At 43.3% G+C, this 22,776-nt stretch overlaps 1 protein-coding gene across 1 annotated transcript in view; it reads left to right on the top strand.

The window, feature by feature from the left end:
• Nucleotides 1–22,776, top strand: part of LOC308317012 (uncharacterized protein) — a gene marked incomplete at its 3' end in the record, with an annotated part of 52,568 nt that overhangs the window by 21,690 nt on the left and 8,102 nt on the right. Inside the window, exons 4-6 of the mRNA XM_080765802.1 lie at nt 426–618; nt 4,139–4,261; nt 5,987–6,061. Coding sequence (XP_080621928.1) covers nt 426–618; nt 4,139–4,261; nt 5,987–6,061 — 391 coding nt within the window. The remainder of the gene's footprint in view (nt 1–425; nt 619–4,138; nt 4,262–5,986; nt 6,062–22,776) is intronic.

A 22,776-nucleotide genomic window follows, 5' to 3' on the forward strand; every position in this document is an offset into this window, starting at 1 on the left:
ACCTTATTCCCTAACCCTCCACCCAACACAGAGACTATGAGTAAGACCCTATTCCCTAACCCTCCACCCAACACAGAGACTATGAGTAAGACCCTATTCCCTACCCCTTCACCCAACACAGAGTCTACGAGTAAGACCCTATTCCCTACCCCTCCACCCAACACAGACTACGAGTAAGACCCTATTCCCTAACCCTCCACCCAACACAGAGACTACGAGTAAGACCCTATTCCCCAACACTTTTTGGACACTCGGTAGGCGTTCCCGCGTATCTTCCGGGTAGGATGATGATGTTACGCGTATACCCTCTATTGTGGCTGTGAATGAAAGTATTCATCAAATACGTACAGTACAGATAAAAGGACATTTCCTAATCCTATACCAGTTACCAGTCTGAACTCATTCTCCCGAATCCACCTCTTCAGGTTCCCGGTGAGTTCTCTGTGCGACGGCCGGTGGCACCAGGTCTCGGTGGGGGTGTCGTCCTTGTGGCTGGAGGTGTACGTGGACTGTGCTCTGGTGGAGAAGGTCCACTGGGACTACCCTCAATACGACCTCATCACCGACGGTCTGCTGATGGTGGGAGGCATCCTGGAGGCCTTTGAGACTCCATTTGAAGTAAGGCAACTGTGATTACGAAATACTGTCGGGCATCAGGGCTGTAGCTGACGTTTTCGTTGCCCTACTCACAACTATCCTCTGGTTGCTGCCTCGCTCATTGTGTTGCCCTGCGCATTATGCATATTGAGCGTACACTTAGCGACGCCACTGTCGGGCATAGACACAGAAAGCTGGTAGGCGCCTCCTTCGGCTCTGTCAGATATTAGTGTGCAAGCTTCCGTGTTGGTGCTTCACCCAGGAGTTTGGTGGTCAGTTCCTCCCTCTCCTGAGTGAAGGTGTGTGTGTATCAAACCTGCAGTAGAAGCTGTTCAGGTTCTCTGCAAACTCCACACATTCCTCTGCTCTTAGATGGGATGAGGGTCTGTTGTTTTGTAGGCCAGCAAGTGTCTTGAGTCTTGACACCTTTCCAGGCATCTCTGGCTTTGCCTTTCCATTTCCTCCCTGTAGTCCCTTTTGGCCTCTTTAATCTCTTTATTTAGCCTTGCCTGAATCAATTTAGCCTCAATCCATGCAATTTTTTTCTGATTTAGTGTGTTTTTTAGCTTCTTTGTGATCCAGGGTTTATTGTTTGAAAATACTTTAACTGTCTTTTTTGGAATAATCATGTCTCCACAAAAAAGAATGTAGTCAGTGATGACCTTGGTAGCCTCCTCCAGACTTGTCCCTTCTGTGAACGTTTCCCAGTCAGTGCAGTCATAGCATGCCTGTAGGGTCTCACTAGCCTCCTCATTCCACTGCTGTCCTTTTGAGAGCTCCCTCTCTCTGTAGTGTGGTGCGGTAGGTGGGGGACTAAGTGAATAACGTTATGATCAGCTGTTTTTTAACGGGGGTTTCTTATTATGCCCTATATGCATTCTTCACGTTACCATAACAGAGATCAAGTGTATTGTTGTTTCCTCTGGTGGCACATTTAACATATTGCTGATACGTAGGAAGAGGTTTTTTTGAGCCGACACTGAATAAAATCGCCCAGAACGAGCACCGGAGAGTCTGGAGCATCGTTCTCTATGCGGTGAACGCACGCAGCAATAACCGGGGGGGGGGGGGGGGGGGGGGGTAAACCAGAACAATGTTCAGATGGCCAAATTCACGGGGGAGATATCTGGGTCTCAGATTCACAGAGAGCAGTTCGATGTTAGGTGAACAATATGACTCCTGTATTGACAGTATGTACAATATTATGGCAAACTCATCAGAATTACTTACGTCTTTTTGTAGACCATCCCTACCCCCTGCCCTCCCCCCATCTCCCCAACGTATAGATTTCCAATGGACGTTTTGGATTGGGTTTTGGATAAATAAATACAAATCTTTGTAGCAAACAAAGGCTCACGCCTTTTTCTCGCAGTGAATATAACAGTTACAAAATAGTTAATTAATAATAAACACACAGACCTTATTTTCTGCATGCTGTAAATTGAAAAGCCACTGAGAAAACACTGTTGGAAATCTGGTGAGGGAACCCATTGGTAACTCACCTTTTAGGAGTCAATGAATGGATCTGTTTCACATGTGATCTTGGCCACTTGGTGGCAGTAAAGAGAAGTTCAGCTTACTGTAAACAGTAAAATGTTAATTGTATGACATTAGCATATGACTAGTAGGACATACATTGCTGAACTTTGACAGATGCCTGTTAAGGACAACTGTCGAGAGATGGTAATTATATTCACTCACTCTTAAAATTCTCATTACACCGCGTTGATATACAGTAGTCTGTACATAAATCCATCCATATATTCATTGTTGATAGACATATACACCAGTGTTGTTTTTGGCATCACATTTAGATTTTAGTTTTAGTCGTAGTCTCTTCAATTGTTTTCATTTAGTTTTAGTCACATTTTAGTCACCTGGAATGTTTTAGTGTTAGTCTTGTTTTAGTCGACTAAAATATCATAAGATTTAAATATCTAAAATGTGTTTTGGCGGGCCAACACACATGCCGTTGTAATGACAGATTTTACACTTGTTGAAAATAGCAGATCTACAAGCTTGTAGATCTGCTATTTTCAGCATGCAACCAAGTGTAAAAGGACTTATACTGGATCTCTTGTCCACTAGACCATCCCTAACATTGTAGTCTAGTTTTTTTGTTGTTGACGAAATCAGTATATTCAGTATATTTAGTCTTAGTTTTTGTCATCGTAGCTTAGTTTTCATTTAGTTTCCAGTCAGTGAAAAAAGGTAGTCGACGAACATTTTTCGTCTTAGTTTTGTGTTCAAATCATTGTCATGGTAACGCTTTTTCTTAGCGCGACTTGGAATAATAACGCTTACATTTCTACTTGGATGCTCGCCAGTGTCATGCCAAAAACAATTGCGGCTCTACAAGCTCCCAAACACATTGCATTGTGACGCATTGTGAGCTTGTACTGTACATTGGCATGCAGCTGTACGTATAAAGCAGGCTTAAGGAAGCAGAAGTTCAGCGTCTTTCATGTGGACAACTGGACCCTTCAACTGTAACGTTACTGATTGACAGATGACGGACAGACCTGCGAGGATAAAGCCTGCCGTTTGGGATAGTCCTTTTATCCGCTCGTCCACCCCGCCACCTAAACTTTAACCAGTTCTGCAGAAACTTTACTTTACTTTACTGGCAGCCCATAAATCCTCTCTATGGCGTAGACTACACTACGCTCCCTGTGCTACTCATCTGAACTGTAATTGAATCCAGAGCTAGTTGTCCCAGTGCCTTTTAATCACTGTCTGAGAGGCTGCTTGTATCATCTATCTTTCTTTCTTGTTGGCAGAACTCTGTTCATATTCATAGAGTTACTGCACCTTTTTATGTACACTTGTGACTGCATTTTGATTAATTGAAAATGTTATTCACGGTATGCAGAAAGCACAAGTCAATACAAAAAACTGTTAAGGCTCATACATAGTCTGGATTTTCGGTGGTGAGGTGGCCACCGGAGCTGAAATAACGTTGAGCGGTGGTGAGTAAAAACAGAGAGAAGGGCTGGGGCAGTGGTGGTGTTTTGCTCTTCACCGCGGCTCGTGACAATTTACAATTTACAATTTAGGCATTTAGCAGACGCTCTTAATCCAGAGCGATTTACATTAAGCGTCATGTTGTCGTTCGGTGGGCACCTCACCACCGAAAATCCAGACTATGTATGAGCCTTTACTGTGGACGACACTGTGACAAAGCATTTACACTAGTTTACAACAGGGTCCACCATTTTTTATGTTCCAATGTTCAGGCAGGGGAAAGTGAAACGTTCCCCTTCTCGAACAAAAACCCTCCGACGTTGTTGATGAGTACTGTAAGAAAAAGAAAAAAAGTCTCTTATAGCTAAACATGTCTTTTGTCACATTCTCATGTCAGACTTCAGGGTCAAGGCCATGGAATCGTCCTGGGAACAGAGACACATGGATATGGCCTCGTTCTGATCCCTTTCCACTCGCCAGCGAGATAAGAGTCAATTCGTCAGGCTGTGGGTGAAGGGTGGAACTTCCTGCATGTGGGTAACCTCTCACCTTTCACCCTCTCCCTATATTCCCCCAGGGGGCTGTGAGACAGATGACCTTTGTGATGGGAGACCCGCACGCCGCCAGACAGCACTGCACGTCCCACCTGCCTGCCTGCGACCGCATGGCCTCGTCGTCTCTCAGGGAAACACGCTTACAGGTGGGAAAGCGAAACGGACAAGTGTGTTTATTGTGTTTGTGTGTCAAAGTCGTATGATTAGTCACACACGTTAGCGCAGTGAAATTTGTTCTCCGCATTTGACCCATCTCTTGGAGCGGTGAGCCACAGCGTGCGCCGCGCTCGGGAATCATTAGCCCATTCTGACCTGAGATCAGATTCATACGAGGTTTCCACTGGACACACACTAGTCTGATTAACCCATTCTGACCTGAGATCAGATTCTAAAAATGTCAGTCGTTCTTCGATTTTTCAAAAATAGCAGACCTACAAGCTCGTAGCGCGCCACTCGGTGGCGCGCTATGAGCTTGTAGATCTGCTATTTTACAATAGCTAAAGCATAACATGATGCTAACACCAAAATGGGTGCCCGGTCAGAATGGGTTAGTTGATTTGCCCCCCAATCCTCCAACCCATTGATGCTGAGTGACTAGCAGGGAGGCATTGGGCGTCTTTGGTATGACCCGGCCGGGGATCGAACCCCCGACCTCCCAGTTTCAGGGAGGCCACTCCAACCACAAGGTGTGTGTGTGTGTGTGTGTGTGTGTATGTGACATAGAAACGGTAGACGCCTCCTTCTCCCCCACAATTCATTGGAGCGACGTGTGTCGCGCTCCAGGGCCGCTATATGGCACATCGTCACGTGACTCGTGTCCCTTCCTTTCATTGCTTTCCTTGGCACCAACGCAGAAGCTTGCCCTAGCTCACTGGAGAGCATACGCCCCAGAGCATACGCCCCAGAGCATACGCCCCACAGCATACGCCCCAGAGCATACGCCCCAGAGCATACGCCCCACAGCATACGCCCCAGAGCATACGCCCCAGAGCCGAAGGAGACATCTACCTTTCTATGTCTATGCATGGGAAGGGAACCCCGACTTTCTGGCCTTGACAGCCCATACATCCAAACAGAAAAGTCACATGTGAGATTGCATTAAACAATGTTAAACTCACTTTCCACTCGATTTGCCACTCGCTTAACTTTATGCATGTGCATACCCTCCATATGCCACAGACGTACCTCCACCAATGAGTGATCAGGCCTTGCACAAAATGTGTCATAATGTCATAGTTCGATATGTCAACACGACTGCCATCAGAGATGACTGATAGGCCACAGGCTAATCACACGTCATTATTATTTCATTAATTTTACCTTGCAATGGCTTTGTTTGTCTGTAGGTATACATACTTTATGTATTTTATTCATGTAGGCCTGTCACAATTATTACATAATCGCCTAATCACAATTATTTGAGATAATCGCAATATTTTTTTTGCATAATCTTCATAATCATTTCAATGTTGGAAAATGTTAATATATTTTCAATAAATAAAAATTGTGTAAATTGCAGATCTACAAGCTCAAAATACCAATGTCACGATAGCGCCTTTTGCACTTGTAGATCGGCCATTTCAATGTGTTTTACGTATGAGGTTATTAAATATGTAAGTTATTTGTCATATCCGCCCAGTGTGCACCTTTAGTTAATGAAGACTAAAAGCCAAACAGAAATATACAATTTATTCCCAATGTTCCCAATGTTCAAATGACAGAAACACGCAATTATTTGAGAGACAATATATACAATATATCAACCCCAAGTAAAATGTCATAACGGTGACATGCGTGAGTGTATGTATATGTTATACATGTGTTGGAATGGAATTGTATTTATGTAAAGGCTCTCCTCCCTTTCGTTTTAGAGCAATGAATCATCTCCTGGCGATGTCTTGAACAACAGCATCGAGGGCTCCACAGATGAGAGGGATGTACATATGGTGAGGACACCGGTGAGAGAGATTGAACCGTCATGTGAATGAATGAGAAATGTGTTGTTCTTCCTTTGTAAACTGCAGGGCTGGACTGGGACAAAAATTCGGCCCGGTCATTTTAGCGTGAATTTGGCTCAGACCAGCACATCACAACCAGCGTGCAGATAGCAGAAACTCTAGCGCCCGCTCCGTCGAGGCACACACAAACAAACAAGCCCTAATACCACCACTTTTACAGAACAACATAAATGATACAAACCAACAGACAAGTACACAACCCTTTGTTGCTCTGACAATAATGATGCTCGCAAAAGGATTCAAGATAGAAGAGGGTTTACTTGTCCTGAACTGATACGGGTACAGTGAAATGATCATGATGGCACTGGCAGAATGGCAGCAGGCCCGGACCTTTCCCGGTGGCCTGCTGCCTTTTTAATTTATTATCATATCGTATAACTTGTGCGGCCCCCTACGGTCGCGGCCCACCGGTAATATGCATGTGTGCGTTTTGTACACATACTATAGACCTAGGCTATTCAGTTAACCTACCATGCTATGAATTGCAGCGATAGGAGCTCCGTTTGACACATGACATCACATGCTACTTAAAGCATTATGACATTTTGAAAATAATGCCTTATAGGTTAATGGTGGCCATATGGATTTCGTAGCTGTGGCGACCCCAAAGGTCGCCGGCTCGGGCGCCCCTAGCTAAACCATTAGAGCATGCCCTGGGCTACATCTGTGCAACATTTTGACGAATTGGCGCGAAATCACCCTTATCTCTCCCTCCCTAAGCTCCTCCACTATGAATGTATTGTGTGACTCTGGATCAGTCCAGGTGTCACTGATAATGCCCACCCACTCGACTCGGGCCGTCGTTGTCAAAAACAACAGATATAAGCACTCCTTTGTCCCTGCCTCGATTCGTGCAGTCAACGCTGCCAGTAACATGTAATGTGGTGATGATATGCTGAAACAAGCACTTTATGCCAGCACTTTATATCCCAGCACTTTTTTCTGATGTAGCCTTTCTTATTTCTTATTTCTATCTTTGATTCTATACCTGCACTAGATGCGCCCAGCCCCAGACCTCTGTTTATGCTATGGTGTCTCATGTCTGTTGTCCTGTACTGTTTGTATTGTTTGTATGTTTAAACCACTACTTTTGCAGTAACCTAATTGAACCTTGAACCTTGAACATATAATGCTCAACAAGTCGTCGCAAATCGGGCAGAATTGTAGATCGGCTATTTCAGTTTGTTTTTGCACAACACTGTAGTATGATGAAGTAGGGCTCTAATTTACAAGGGGTGTCGCTGAAAAAGTGCGCTGAAATTCTGCTCAACAAATCTTCCATGGGTTAACAAAGGTTAAGGCTGAGGAGCGCATGATGTCATGCCCCTCTAGGGTCCTGGGGGGGGGGGGGGCTATGTAAAACAAAATGTGTTTTACATAGCATCAACATCGGTTGAGCCACTTCAACCCTATTTCCATATAGGGTATTTAACTCGGGATATTCACAACGCATCGCAATGTAACGTAAGTTTGTAGCTCGACTATTACAAAAAAATAACATTGGCAAATCCTAAAGAAATGTTTGGAATATATATATCCCTGACACACTAGTCCCTAACACAACATATGTTCAGATGATATGATATACATATCCATGTGTGGGACCTTGACATGTTCGAGAAACACTGATGTAATGCCATGGACTTCCTCCATTGTTTTTGGGACAGAGCCATCGATTCTAATTTGGATTGTGTGTGTCGTGCACATTTTGAGTGAGATAACACAAGTGGGAATAACAGCGGTTCATCTGATCACATCGTGTGTGTGTGTGTGTGTGTGTGTGTGTGTGTGTGCACCGCAGCGTGCTGGCCAACGATGAACGCGTCATGGTTGGTAGGATTTGCTGTGTAATCATTGTAACACAAATGTCAGCGTAGGAGTAAGAGGGGACAGCTGGAACAAGCAGCCGATGGCAGCTATACGTAGCTAGGGCTGTAGATGTTTTTGGAAAGGGCTTCCAGGGATGTGTCACTGCTGGTCCCTCCCTATGAAAAACTGGCTTCATCAGGGACCTGTAGAGAGAAATATCGTAAGAGGGCACTTTTGGACAAAAATAGCAGATCTACAAGCTCTCAACGCGTTGCTGTGTGTGTGCGTGTGTGTGACGTAGTTACATGCACATTTCAGGGTATTTCTGCTTGTGTACCATTTATGGATTCATTTCGATGTGTGCATGGGTGCGTGTGTGTGTGCACGGACACAGTGCGCACACACTGAAAGCTGTGCTGTGATAAACACCCCATTAGGGAGTAATACGGGACAGTCCTGCAGTTCATTCACTGTGTCTCACTAGCTACATCCTTGCTTCTGTTACCGGCCCAGCTGGAAAATCTATTAACCAGCTTTCAGCACTGCAGACCTCCGCTTAAATGCAAGATCCCGCTTTACTCCGACGTGAAGATGGATATAGTACACTTTGATCTAGCCCAAAGCTTAGAGGCGCACGGATGCAACTTGAACGTTTGATGCTCTTAATATCCGTGGCTGCTCCGTGGAACTCTGGGCGAGGAAAGCCAATGAGAAATGCTCTCCCCTCCTACAGTATGTCTGTTAGCAAGCATGTCCTTGAGCATCAGGCTGTACTACATTACAATTTACAATGTAAGCGTTTAGCAGACGCTCTTAATCCGGAGCAATTTACAGTGGGCAAGGACAACACATGGTATTACAAATATATAGAAATGGTCATCAAGTAAGCTAAGAACCTATAACATCTGTCTAACAGTAGAATATCTGTACAATGAGTAGCCTATACAGTATAGACATTACTTTTGGCCCTTCTGTACCGCATACAGTACTAATCTACTTAGCCACTTTACAAGCTCACATAATGACGCCTTGTTCTTGATGCCTTGTTCTTGAAAATCTGTGGACACATTTTTGAAATGTAGGGGAATGCCAGATCGAAAGTGGTTAATAATAATAATAATTAATTAACAGTTTCTATCGGAGCCGGTGTGTTGTGCGAGAATACTGTAGCTATTGGACAAATGGACATGAATGGAGTAAAATGGCTACAAATATACAGGAGTGGACGGATCCCTCAGTGAGCATGTGTGTCTTTTTGGTACAGTTGGACTGTTTGAGACTTGCACACACAGGTGCCCTTAGGGTTCCGTTCCACCTGCCGAGAGGTCAGGGCCATTCGTGACTGATAGCTTCTCAGGTCCTAATGATCCTCCAGGCTATCTGCTCTGACAGTCCTGTTAAAAGAGATATACGGTAGTACGCTCTGAGGACATGTTGAAGAACCCATGAGTACCGACAAAACCGATAAGGATCAGGGCCCGGTCCCACTTGACGACATTTTATAAGTGATTTGAGTTTGCTGTCATTTCTCACAGAGATGTTTGATGTTGTTGTTGTAAGCTGATACTGATCGATTTGATATTAAATCTATCAAATCCTGTTCACTCCTGAAACTGCGCAATTAAAATGGAAAAGTGTGTCAGCAGGAAGCCTTATCCCTTCCAGCATCTCTCCAGTGAGGACAATGGCTGGACGTAAATGTTGACACAGTGTTGAAATGAGTCACGATGCAAAGTGTCTCTGACACATATTTGAACCCTGTGGAGATAATGTTTACAAGGTGTGTTGGGGGCAGGGGCGTAGGGACTCAGGCAGGGGGGGGGGGGGTGGGGGGGCAGGGTATTAGAGTACACATTTTGGTACTGAGGTCAGAGTGCAGACTTGCAGCTATTCGCTGCAAGTCGAGGCAAATCTCTGCATCCCACATCAGCCCTCCAGATGTAGACCCCAGTTTTTACAACAGAGCGCTACTTCTCCCCCCCCCCAGCTCTACCGTGAACATGTTCCACTAGCTCAAAATTCAGAGTTAAGGCCTTTTTTCAGACTGACGCGCCTATAGTAATTCATTTTCAATGAGAGGCGTGCGTTTAATTTGGACGTTGAGGGGCGATTACGCAGGCGTATTTTCACAGGCACGGCCCCGTGAATGAAATTGTCGCACGCAAGCTCACACCCACACGAGACTAGACCTCTTCTCCACGCTACGTGTCCTGCGCCCCTCATGACCAGACTTTAGACTAGACCTCTTCTCCACGCTACGTGTCCTGCGCCCCTCATGAGCAGACTTTAGACTAGACCTCTTCTCCACGCTACGTGTCCTGCGCCCCTCATGAGCAGACTTTAGACTAGACCTCTTCTCCACGCTACGTGTCCTGAGCCCCTCATGATCTGACTTTAGACTAGACCTCTTCTCCACGCTACGTGTCCTGCGCCCCTCATGAGCAGACTTTAGACTAGACCTCTTCTCCACGCTACGTGTCCTGCGCCCCTCATGAGCAGACTTTGGGCAGACCTGCGTCTGTGTCACTCGCTCGCCGTCTGAAAGGACCTTTTATGTTGTGAAATGGGTATACTGTATGTGTATCATTTTTATGATCTATAAGTACGATGATCGTTATCAGTAACTCACACAATGCAATTGGGGTATCAGCTGCCTACTACTGTAGTATCAATCATTTTGTAAGACTATAGGGACCAGGACCACCTTTTTTATCCAAGTGATGGATATTTCATCTTGAAGTTAAACCTTTTCGGTCTTGATTGTGCCATTCTGCAACGTGTGCACAGTGCACAGTCTGCACACACATCAGCACTGTCGGGAAAGGGGGAAACCGTGTATGTACAAAATCGTTCTTTTCGTTCATTAGTTTTGATGGATTGAAAATGGTGGGCCCTAATGTAATGCTTTATGGTGTTGTTCACTCACAGTTAACAGTTGTTGTATTGAGTTGTACTTGAAATGTACTGTACTGTACTGCAAACTGTTACAATACAATCAATCAATCAATTTCAGGAATTGAAAACAGAATCTGTGTTCCAATGGATCCAATATAATTATTATTTTGTCATAATTTTTCATTCATAAAACCCACAGTCACACTGTTCTGGCTATGTCACCATAGCCATGTCACCATTGTGAAAATATGCAAACATATAGAAAATAGTCTACCTAAGGTGACCTAAGGTCAAAATGTATCACATCCAGTGGGTGTGTTGGAGATTGGCTATTTTCACTAATTACGACTTGTGTGTCACTATCATCATACAGTATGACATAATGGAGATACTGACTGTTGCCCGACAGCAACAGCATTTACAGTAGTTGGTATATATCAACATTTCATGTGTTACCGTTAGCTGGTTGACTGTGTCTTAGCAATGACAGATCTAGGAACTAGATCACAGAAAGATAAAAAGATAAGTGCTATGTAACTAAGTGTGTGAGCCTGCCAGCCTGGGTAGCATTAGTCGGTTCTGTACGCCTCACTGTGTCGTAAACACGGAGCAGGGATAGAGAGGGTTTTGAAGTGGGACAGCGTCCTCTGTACTTCACCATCCCACATGAGTGTGTTTTGCTCTTGTCTTATTGGCAGCGTTTAATCTGTCATCTTCAATCTTTAGGCTTGAAATCATGCCCTCTTGGCTGGCCTGTAATTTTACATTATAGCCAAGCCTCATCTGAAGACGATGTATATAAAGGAGAAAACACTACCATGCTTCATCTACCATCACTACCTATCATGTTGGACATTCAGTGACACGCGGCGGCACCTAATCTGTAGACAAAGAAAGCCTTGCGGTGAGAGAACCAGTGGTGCCCTCTGAACTCTGCATTTTAAACCATTTAGGACTGAGACCAGATTCTGTCTTCTAAATCATGACAGTTTTCTGAAAAACCTGTTTCTGTGTCAGTCGTTCTCAAACATTTTCATGTCAAGGACCCCCAAAAAACATGTAATTGGCCGCGGGCCCCTATCTGAAAATATGTCATTCCAGGGACCCCCCCCAGAAGCAAAGATTTGAGTTAAAAACGTTCGCTCTGAAAGAATATATATTCAAAGATTTGCGCCACATTTCCACGATAGCAGACCTACGAGTGCCGCGCTACGAGCTTGTAGGCCTGCTATTTTTCAATAGCTAAAGTAAAACAATGCTTAAAACACAAATGGGTTCCCATCCAGGATGGATTAAACGATTTAGGACTGAGACCAGATTCTGTCTTCTAAATCATGACAGTTTTCTGAAAAACCTGTTTCTATATCAGTGGTGCTCAAATTATTTCATGTCAAGGACCCAAAAGATTATATGTAATCGGCCGCCGACCCCCATCTGAAAACATTGTTCCAGGGACCCCCTCCACCCCCCCCCCTGAAAGAATATATATTCAAAGATTTGTGGCACTTTTCCACGATTTTTCAAAACTATAGCAGATCTACAAGCTCTAATGCTTAAAACACCAAAAGGGGTTCCCGCCCAGAATGGGTTAATTGAAACCACATGTGAGATTGAGACAGTGGCCTCGATAGTGTTGACCGATACTTATCGTATACAGATCAAGCAGCTCTGTGTTGACCGATACTTATCGTATACAGATCAAGCAGCTCTGTGTTGACCGATACTTATCGTATACAGATCAAGCAGCTCTGTCGCAGCGTGTATATTTGCCATGGGACTTAGAGCAGTTTATTTGCTCATGGCCTTCCCTCTTAAGCACAACACGGCATACCTACGAAAGCCTCGCAGAGGTTTCTTTTCCCCCCACTGCCCGCCCGGGCATGGCAAGAAGAAACACCACATGGATGGAACTATAGGTTGATGTCGTCGTGGTGGTGGTTTATATTAGCCATTGATCCCAATGTTTTAACGGCCTTGTGGTTCCTCTGCTTGCAACTCCCAACGCTTTGATTTAAGCCATTCTGGGCGGCGGGAACCCCTTTTGGTGTTCTAAGCATTATGTTATATTAGCTATTGAAAAATAGCAGATCTATAAGCTCATAGCGTGGCACCGAGTGGCATGCTAGCTATGAACCTGTAGGTCTGCAAATTTTTTTTTTATCGTGAAAATGTGCCTGAAATCTTTGAATATATTAAGTTTCAGTTTTTAACTCAAATCTTTTCTTGTGGGGGGGGGGACAACATATTTTAAGGGGGGGGGGGGTCGGCGGCATATTGTTTGGGGTCATGAAATATTGAGAACCACTGATATAGAAACATGAGGTTTTTCAGAAATAAATCTTTTTTTTTTTTTAACGTCAGGCCTAAATGAGTTAAGCTGCTGTAGATCGGCTCCCCATTACTCTTCATTTAAATCAGATTATAACCTCTATGAGATCATTAGCGGATCGCTGCGTGCGGTTTTTCTGTTAGGAAGAGTCATATTATGTGCTTACATGAGTCAGTACAACTTCTGCTAGCTATTTTCGATGGCTCTGGAGTTCTATTTTCATGAATAGAACCCCCCCCCCATCTCCTCAACCACAACCCCTTTGGGGGAGCTCACTTCAGCCGCAACTTGCGCAGCTACGTTCCCCATGGCAGCTCTTGATAAGTCAGAGTCAAGTGTTGCACAAAACCTTGGCTAAGGACACGACCATTTCATCCAATCATAGACCTGATGTCATTTTATTTGCCTTAACGTGTGATTTTTCACACATTATTCTTCTGCTTGGCCACTGTGTGCCTGCCCTAGAATGACTTCAAAAATGTATTCCACACAGTACATATTTGTCAATTTGAGAACGGATGAGATACTTACAAGCCATTCAGGGCGGGAACCCCCTTTTGGTGTTTTAAGCATTATGTTATACTTTAGCTATTGAAAAATAGCAGATCTACAAGCTTGAGTGCCGCGCTACGAGCTTGTAGGTTTGCTATTATTTTTAAATCGTGACAATGTAGCGCAAATCTTTGAATATATATTCTTTCAGAGCGAATGTTTTTTTTAACTCAAATCTTTGCTTCAGAGGAGTCGACGTATTTTCAGATTGGGATCGGCGGCCAATTACATATATTTTTAGGGGGGACCTTGACATGAAAATGCTTGAGAACGACTGACATACAGTAGAAACATGGGTTTTTCAGAAAACTGTCATGATTTAGAAGGCATTTGTGTAGAATGGTCCTCGATCAGGTCTACACGGGTTAAATATGGTACAGCACAAGCCTTGAACACATCTCCATCAGACTGACCGCAGTATAGAAGCATCCCTGTGTTCCTCTCCAGAGCAGGCGGAAAGGCCACTGCAGTGGGTTTTGGCAGGCAGCTGTGTGTGTGTGTGTGTGTGTGTGTGTGTGTGTGTCTCTGCGGAGGGAGGGAGGGAGGGAGGGAGGGTGTGTCTATAGAAGCCATGCAGGGTGTGTCCCCTGTTGTCCCCTGTATGGTGTCACCATGGTTCCAGGGTAGGGTGATCAGTGAATGATCAGAGAACGTGAGCACCGTCTGCTGCTGCTGTAAGAATATCACCACTGTGACCTGCACTACATTGTGTCTAGGCTAGTCTGGAGGATAGCGGTAGACTTTTGTTTCGAAGCAGCTGTAGTGAGTGTGCTCATGCATCCGCTGTAGCCATGTGGATCGCGTTGACCTGGATGCTGGGATTCCTTTGGCTGCAGACATCTCTCCATATGGGATTGGCTGTGGGAGGACAATGGACAGACAATCATATGGTATGTTAACCCATTCTGGACGGGAACCCCCGGGACCCTTTTGGTGTTTTAAAGCATTGTTATACTGTAGCTATTGGAAAATAGAAGATCTACAAGCACTCTGTGCCGCGCTACGAGCTTGTAGATAGGCTTTTCTTTTTTCTTTGTGAAAATGTGGTGGAAATTTTTGAATATATATTATTTCAGAGCGATCGTTTTTAAGTCAAATCTTTGCTTCTGGAGGGGTCCCTGGAACTATATATTTTCAGATGGGGATCGGCGGCCAATTGCATATCTTTTTGGGGGTCCTTGACATGAAATAGTTTGACAACCACTGACATTTTTCAGAAAACTGTCAGGATTTAGAAGGCATTTGTAGAATCGTCCTCAGTTCTAAATGGGTTAAGAGATGGAATGGACCATGGTGTTTCTATGTTGTCTGTGGTTGTAAAAAATACATAATAATAATAAATAATAAATGCTGATTGCGATTGGAATAAAATATAAGAAATGGATCATTCAGGCTGACATGCATCTCAGGGGGATACTGTATGTTTCTATGGATTCTCTGATTAGGACATGGTTAACATCCAACGTGTATCCTAAAATGACACTCTTGTTCTTCCCATACTGTAGGCTACAGTGAGAGTTCATTGGACTCATTAGTTCTGTCATGGTTCTTCTGTATTGCAGCCAGTTTGTAAACGCCCTCTATTCATTGAGGCCCCTTTAAATAGATCCATATGAAGCGATGCTTCTCTTCGCCAGCACACATGGGCACTTCTGGAGCTTGGTTTCTCGTCATACTGTACGCTGTCTGATGATTTTAAAGGGTGCATGATGATTTTAAAGGGCGTGTGAAATGGGATTTGAATGGAAAGCTTGGCATTAAAAATAAACTGTCCATCCTCAGCAAAACAACAATGTAAGCACAAGATGCATGTTTTGTCATCCACCAACCATATAGCGGGGGACATCCCTGGTTTTAAATGCGCTTTTCTCTATTTTTTATTATTTTTAATATACATTTATATATATTTGGGCCTTATTTGATTTTGTACACTGTACAGTAAGCTGAGGAAATGGCGGGGAGAAAGATGGGGTGTGCAGCAAAGGTCGTCAGGATCTGGAGTCGAACCCGCGACACGCTGTCAGGCTGTATTAGCAGCCTATAGGTGCCCTGACCGGTAGGCCGACCAAGGCCAACCGACTAGATGTTTTAGATCAGGGGTGTCGAACTCAACTTGGGGCGAGGGCCGCATTGGTCAAAAGGTCACTTGATGGGGGCCACAACCAGTTGCGCACGCACGCTCGATGTCTCAGTCAGTCACTGCTATAATCTATCTATCTATCTATCTATCTGTCTATGTATGCTCAGACCCAGCCAGCCAGCCAGCCACACACACATAGATTAGATGGAGTAGCACCCTCAAGCTGACATGCAGGTAAAAATCCACCATTGGCTGCTGACTGTGAATGGAAATCTGTTTAACACAGATTGCACTCACATCATTTTGACATATCATGATTCATGCGTAAACACAGCTGAAGGTAATAACATTAATTCATTTGGCCCATAGCATTTATTTGGGCATAACCAATTTGTGCTGACAGCAGTATCTCAGAAACACAGACAGACAGACACCACCACAACTTGAACTTAAGAAATATTTGATGGGACTGGGCCATGGCTCAGTGGTCCAGGCACCTTGGCTGGTAATCCAGTCTGGCAGTGTGCCGCGGGTTCGACTCCCGATCCCGACGGCCTTTACTGCATGTCTTCCCCCCCCCCCATCTCTCTCCCCATTTCCTGTCAGCCTACTGTCTGTCCCTCCATAAAAATATAAAATAAAGGCGAAAGCCACAATAAAATCATTAATATATATATATATATATATATATATATATATATATATATATATATTTGATGATAATACTGTATATCTTTTGTACAAAATCCCAACATTTAGCAGTTTAAAAAATAGTCATTATAGAGAAAACGGAAGGAAACGAAACTAAAGTCGGATAACAAGGTACAATGTCAAATATAAGGCGCATGGTTAAAATAGAAAATAAAAATGAGGCATAAAGTCTGTCTCTTGTGAAAACAGACAACACTATAGTTTATTTTCCAAGTCAAGCACCATCTTAGCTTGCAAATATGCAAGTTTGTGCATAGAGATGACGCTGGTTCAGCAGTGCAATGGAGTGTACAGTAATTCATAGTATCATAATGTCAACTCATAAATGCCGTATTTCACCAAGACTGACTTGGTGACAGCGCTTGTACAGCAGCCTTGATGGTCTTCTGCGAAAAGTCTGTCGTAACAATAACGGCGTTGACGTGTAGACCTTCAGGAACATGCTGCTGATGACTTTTGACCGACATCGCTGTCCTCCCTCCCCTCTCTGTCATTTCCTCCCTCTCCTCCAACCATCTCTCCTCTCGTCTCATCCACCAAAGCCCAGGGTGCTTCCTCAAAGCCTCCCTCCTCATTATGGAGCCTCAGATGATGGAATGTGTTTGCCCAGCTGTGGTTTAAGGCACATTCTTCAACAGAGATCATTTCCTTTACCCAGACACAAAGGTTGCATAATTTATTGAAGCCCCCTAACACCGTCTCTCAGCGTTGCAGTTCTTCAGCCTTGAGTGTTTTAGTGTGCTTTAAACGTCATCCTGTAGTGCAGTCACGTCGGCCCTGCTGCCAGCGTGTCGCCATTGTCGGGTGGAAACCTCACGATGTCCAAAACTGTTTTCAGAAAAAACAAACCATAAACTTTGTTCCAAATGTACTGTATTTTGTCACAAGCTCTTGTGTTAAATACTTTTCATTGGTTGAATATTTATTAGGGTTGTCAAAAAATAACTGAGTTAGTTAATTTGTGAAATTAATTAGATTAACATTTTTAATGCATGCTTTTAGATGACCTGCCCCATACTTCCCGTAATCCCATCCACTCTGCACTATAGTCATCGCTCTGGTATCTGATGGCTGATGGATCCAAATAATACAACATTTACCACAACAACATACAGAAAGTCATGTGATATTTTGGACATAGTTCAAAAGGTGATTAATCATGATTAATACATTTTAAGCTATGATTAATCTGATTACAATTTCTTTATCGTTTGACAGCCCTAATATTTATAGAACCCACACTCACTTCCACTCACTTTTACTTTCACAAAAATACACAATTATTTGCTACTTTTGTGTGACTCTGTACTATAATGACAAAGTACTGTATAGCACAATTCTTTTCAAAACGACATAAAAAGGAGATGCATGTTTCCCCCCCCCCAGACAGCAGCAGTGATATCGGAGAGCTTGTAAAGTAATCAGTCAGGCATGTTAATGTCCCAGAGTGACATCATTTTGTTTACGTTACGCTCCCCCTTCGCTGCAAAACCCCTGATTGATTCAAACTCTTGAGGGTGTAGAAATTGACCCCTATATAAGGGGCAAAAGAATGTCAGTGTAGAGTGTATACGGTTCCATGTGTGTCAGCTACAAATTCAACCGACAGGAAAAATGACTGTACTGTACTTGAATACCAAATAAGGTTCAGTGAATTCCAGCCTGCCGTGCAACAAGTCGGGACCTAAAGAAAGACCTTTTTCCTGGCTTGTACAGTACGGTGTACATGCCTCGTTTATATTGTGCATTCAGACCTGACGTTATCTACTACTCATCATGCAATACTGTGTCCAGGCTATTGTATATTATATATACAATTACAATCAATCATGTGCTGAAACCGGTAATGTGTTATTTGTATCGCCAGACATTTAATCCTCTACAGGATTGTGTGTGTGCGTGCGTGCGTGCATGCATGCATGCATGTATGCATGCGTGGGTGGGTGTGTGCACATTTGATGATTTAGATTTATGGCTTTTCACAGCATTTACATTTACAGTGGCTGAAGTGAATGGGGAAACGGTCTGCTATGGTCCCGTCGCAGAGATCAAAGCATCTGGTTGTATGTATGTGTTCTACTACAGCCAGGCCCAGTGATGTAAATAGGTTTTCAATGTAATGAGTCCCAGGATGCAGTGATGGTCTTTTAGATGAGTCCCATGCAGGAGTCATATTTTGCCATTTTTTTTTTTACAAATTGCAGCATTTAACTGTCATTTTATATGGTTATATAATGTGGTTATATTCATGTAGAAAACAGAAGATTTTTTTTTTTTTAGTATAGTAGTGGTAGAGGTTGTGTTTTATTGCGTCCTTTAACTATAAACTGTGTTTTGGGATACAGAATGCATCCTATTTTAATCTCTGGCCAGGCTTTTCATATTTTAAATTTTTTGCACATTTTCCTATATAATGCCTCATTTGCATATTTAAAAAGATTACAACACATCAACAATGTACAATGGGGGGAGGGGGGGGGGGGGGTTGAGACAAAGAAAACAAAACATGGATGAATAAAGTAAATTACTGGTAATAATAAAGGAACATTACATGGTGATCAACATCAATTAAAACGGGTACAGTTGATATTTACCAACGTTGATATATCAAGTTGAAAGCGATATAGAGAAGTCTGTAAGGTGTTCCCAGTGTGTGGGGCAGCGCACTTGAAACCAGATTTTCCAGATGTAGTGGAGGTATGTATGGTCTCAAGCATCAAATAATCTTGAGAGCGTGTATGATTCCCAATTAGAGCTTTATAGACAAATAATAACCAGTGTTGGTCTCTCCTTGTCGCAAGGGAGGGCCAACCAACAGTATTATTGTACAGTATGCAATGATGGGTGTTATAGCTGTCGCCTGTTATAAATCTGAGGGCAGATTACATTCAGCATTTGTTTGTCCTCGTCACCTCCTGACACTTGTGCAGCCCCTTTTTTATACTTTGTCGTACAACGCCGTACTCTTTATGCTCTGTTGACCGGGGTCTGCCAGGGGTCTGCTCTGTTGACCGGGGTCTGCCAGGGGTCTGCCTTTATGCTCTGTTGACCGGGGTCTGCCAGGGGTCTGCCAGGGGTCTTTATGCTCTGTTGACCGGGGTCTGCCAGGGGTCTGCCAGGGGTCTTTATGCTCTGTTGACCGGGGTCTGCCAGGGGTCTGCCAGGGGTCTGCACTTGATTCAAGGTTCAAGCTTGTACTTTACTGTTACATCTTGACTACAGGTACATAAGAGTAAAACTTATTTTTGTTTGTTTTCCTTCAGACAATGCAGCTGAGCAGCATAGCGTAACATTCAAAACGACAAAAACACAGCAAGCTCAGCAAACAAAGAATAAAGGGTGCAAGAAAGAGTAACGTGTAGTCTACTGTACGTACTGTATGTGCATGTTTTCCCAGTAGTAGCAAAGTTGGGTAAACCTTTTTGTGAACAGCTTCACAGTAGGTTATATTCCATACAGTATATACAACACAATTTAGTTTAAGAAAGTGAAATTGAGGCTACTGTATGTTCCATACAGCAATCTCCTGATCTCCTCCTTATTCCCTCCACACTAAATCTCTTCACCTATTTAAGCCGTTATTATGATATGTGACTTTTTGATACAGAGCCTGCCATGGCGCCAAGACTGTTTATTTTTTATCCAAAATGAGTTAATAGCACAGGCAGACTCTTCACATACTAGACTAGAGCATGTCTGAAATAAATGCCAGAGCTGAAATGTAAATATGAAATAAATGCTTAAACATGTAGCTAGGTATAATGTTATAGACCACAGAAGTGAACCTTTCAAGCCTGTTTTCTCAAACTCGCTGTTTTCTGCAAGAAGCCGCCTCCTCGTCAGACGTGTGTGGAATGGAATGGCGGGATGGGATGTCCAAGTTGATGATGTTGTTACGTGTAGCCGCGGTGTAAGGGGAACCGCTCTAAATAACTCCCTCAGTCAAATTTGGCCACATATGTCCAGAACCAAGGACAGAACCACTTCCATCTGAAAATAGCAGCTACTGTAATTCAAGTGGCAAAGTGGGGCTATATGATGAGTGAGTTTAGATCAAGAGCACATGGTGCTATCAACCACGATAACGGACAGTGGTATAAGGTTTCCTCTGCCATGGACCGTCATCGTACATTCATCATTTTCTTACCGCCAGTGGCGTGCACATAATAGACACTAGGAGGTGCCACCCCTGCCCTTTTCCCTCTGGACAGCAATGTGCCCTTTTGAGAAAAAAAAGAAATTGTACAGTGTACACTGTGCAGTATGTGGACCATGGTGACATTGATCAATTATCGACAAAAAGCTTCTAATATATTATTTAGGCCCCAAAATCTATAAATCTCACACTATTAAGGCAACCATCCGGTTCCACGCGCTGCACAAGGTGCCCTTTTTTCACTTGAGCACCTGCCACTCTAAATGGCTTACCGCTATTCCAGACCTCACCCATAGCGATTAGCCATATAGTATAGTGAGCACCTCGGATAGGCTCAACAAAATGCACTCAGGTGCAGAGAGATCAAATGTCTGCTGCTCTCTGTGAAAGAGGACGGCAACAATGTCGGCCTATAAGGCCCAGATAAAGGAGCATTGTCCATGTATAGAGACTAATTTATACGCCGTAGTATGGCGGTGTATCTTGACGACGACAAACTGATTTTCAAGCTATAACCCACGGGGGAAATATGTGTCTATAATGTGCATGTATTCCGTTTCATCTTTGTGCAGCTCACCTGCATGCTGCTGCGATCTGCTTCATACTGAGCATATAGCGGTATGACGCAGACTTTGAAGTTGATCAGGTCCAGACTTGTAGAACACTGGCCTGGTTTTATAATGGTGATGCTGCCCAGGCATTGAGTGACTGGAGAATGCTGTATGTGCTTGAGGGATATATTGGGTTATAGAAAGTTTTTTTTAGTCAGCAGCAGTACATTGTACCACATACCGGTACCCTCATCTTCTCATGTCCCCGAGTGTGGATTTAAGGATTTAAGGATACATCTTAAGGATCAATATTTAAGGATCAAGATACATCTTAGTATTCTTTCAATTATATTAGCCTTATTCTATACATTGTTCCAGTGCAAGGCTGTGCCTGGCCTATTTAGTGACGGATCAACCCCTCTCAAGGCCCTGGCGCTTAAGCTCCGCCTAGTTCCATTGTTAATCCGTGCCTGTTTACAGTACATGACAGAGCTGTTGAGCCCATCCACCACTAAGATGAGACCATTTGGAATGATCTGGCCAAGGCATTTTTTGGCCCCCTATACTACCCATGGAAACGTCTCCCAACTTGATCTTTCATTTTTATCGTCACAAGTTTACACACTAGGTGTAATATAAAGGAATGGCAAACTTATGAATTGTCACTGTGTGACAGTGGTCCAAGGTTTTTGAACACATCTTTATAGATTAGCCTTTTTATCGACATTTAGAGCCATAATCTTTGTCTGCTTGTTTTGTTTGTCTGTTAAATGCATTTATTTTCAATTGTACGTAGTATATAATTCTGTTTGTAATATCTCTCTTGTCTATTATTTGAAGCCCTTATAGAGCGATAATTTCCCATTCATCTTTCCCATAGACGTTTCAAAACGTATTTATTATATAAATAAAGTTTATTATTATTAGTATTAACCCGTTCTGGGCGGGATCAACCCCTTTTGGTGTTTTAGGCATTACGGTAGGTTATACTTTAGCTATTGAAAAATACCAGATCTACAAGCTCATAGAGCGGCTATGTGCCGCGCTATGAGCTTGTAGCTCTGGTATTTTTTGTGTGGCGCAAATCTTTGAATATATCATTCACAGTGAACATTTTTAACTCAAAGCTTTGCTTCTTATCTGGGGAGGTCCCTGGAACAACATCATTTTTAGATGGGGGGGTCGACAGCCAATTTCACAACATTTATGGGGTCTTTGACATTAAATAATTTGAGAACCACTAATATAGAAACATGGGTTTTTCAGAAAACTGTCATGATTTAGAAGGCATTTGTAGAATCGTCCTCGGGTCTAAATGGGTTAAAGACCTGTAAGCCTCGGACAAAGTCAACAGCCGAGTTGACGAATGATGACGACAAACCATTTTTTGGGCCGAACAAATAATTAGAAAGAAGAAAACTCAAAAACAAGAAATGATCACAGTCATATTTGTCAGGTGAAAGAAGCGCTGGTTTCTTTAATTAGTAACGAACGTTCCTCTCAATCATGACGTTGCGTTGCATAACATTGGGTTTCTCTAAAGATTTCTGTTACCCGCTT

Source organism: Protomyctophum bolini, assembly GCF_963924005.1.
Source record: "Protomyctophum bolini genome assembly, chromosome: 6".
Taxonomy (NCBI): Eukaryota; Metazoa; Chordata; class Actinopteri; order Myctophiformes; family Myctophidae; genus Protomyctophum; species Protomyctophum bolini.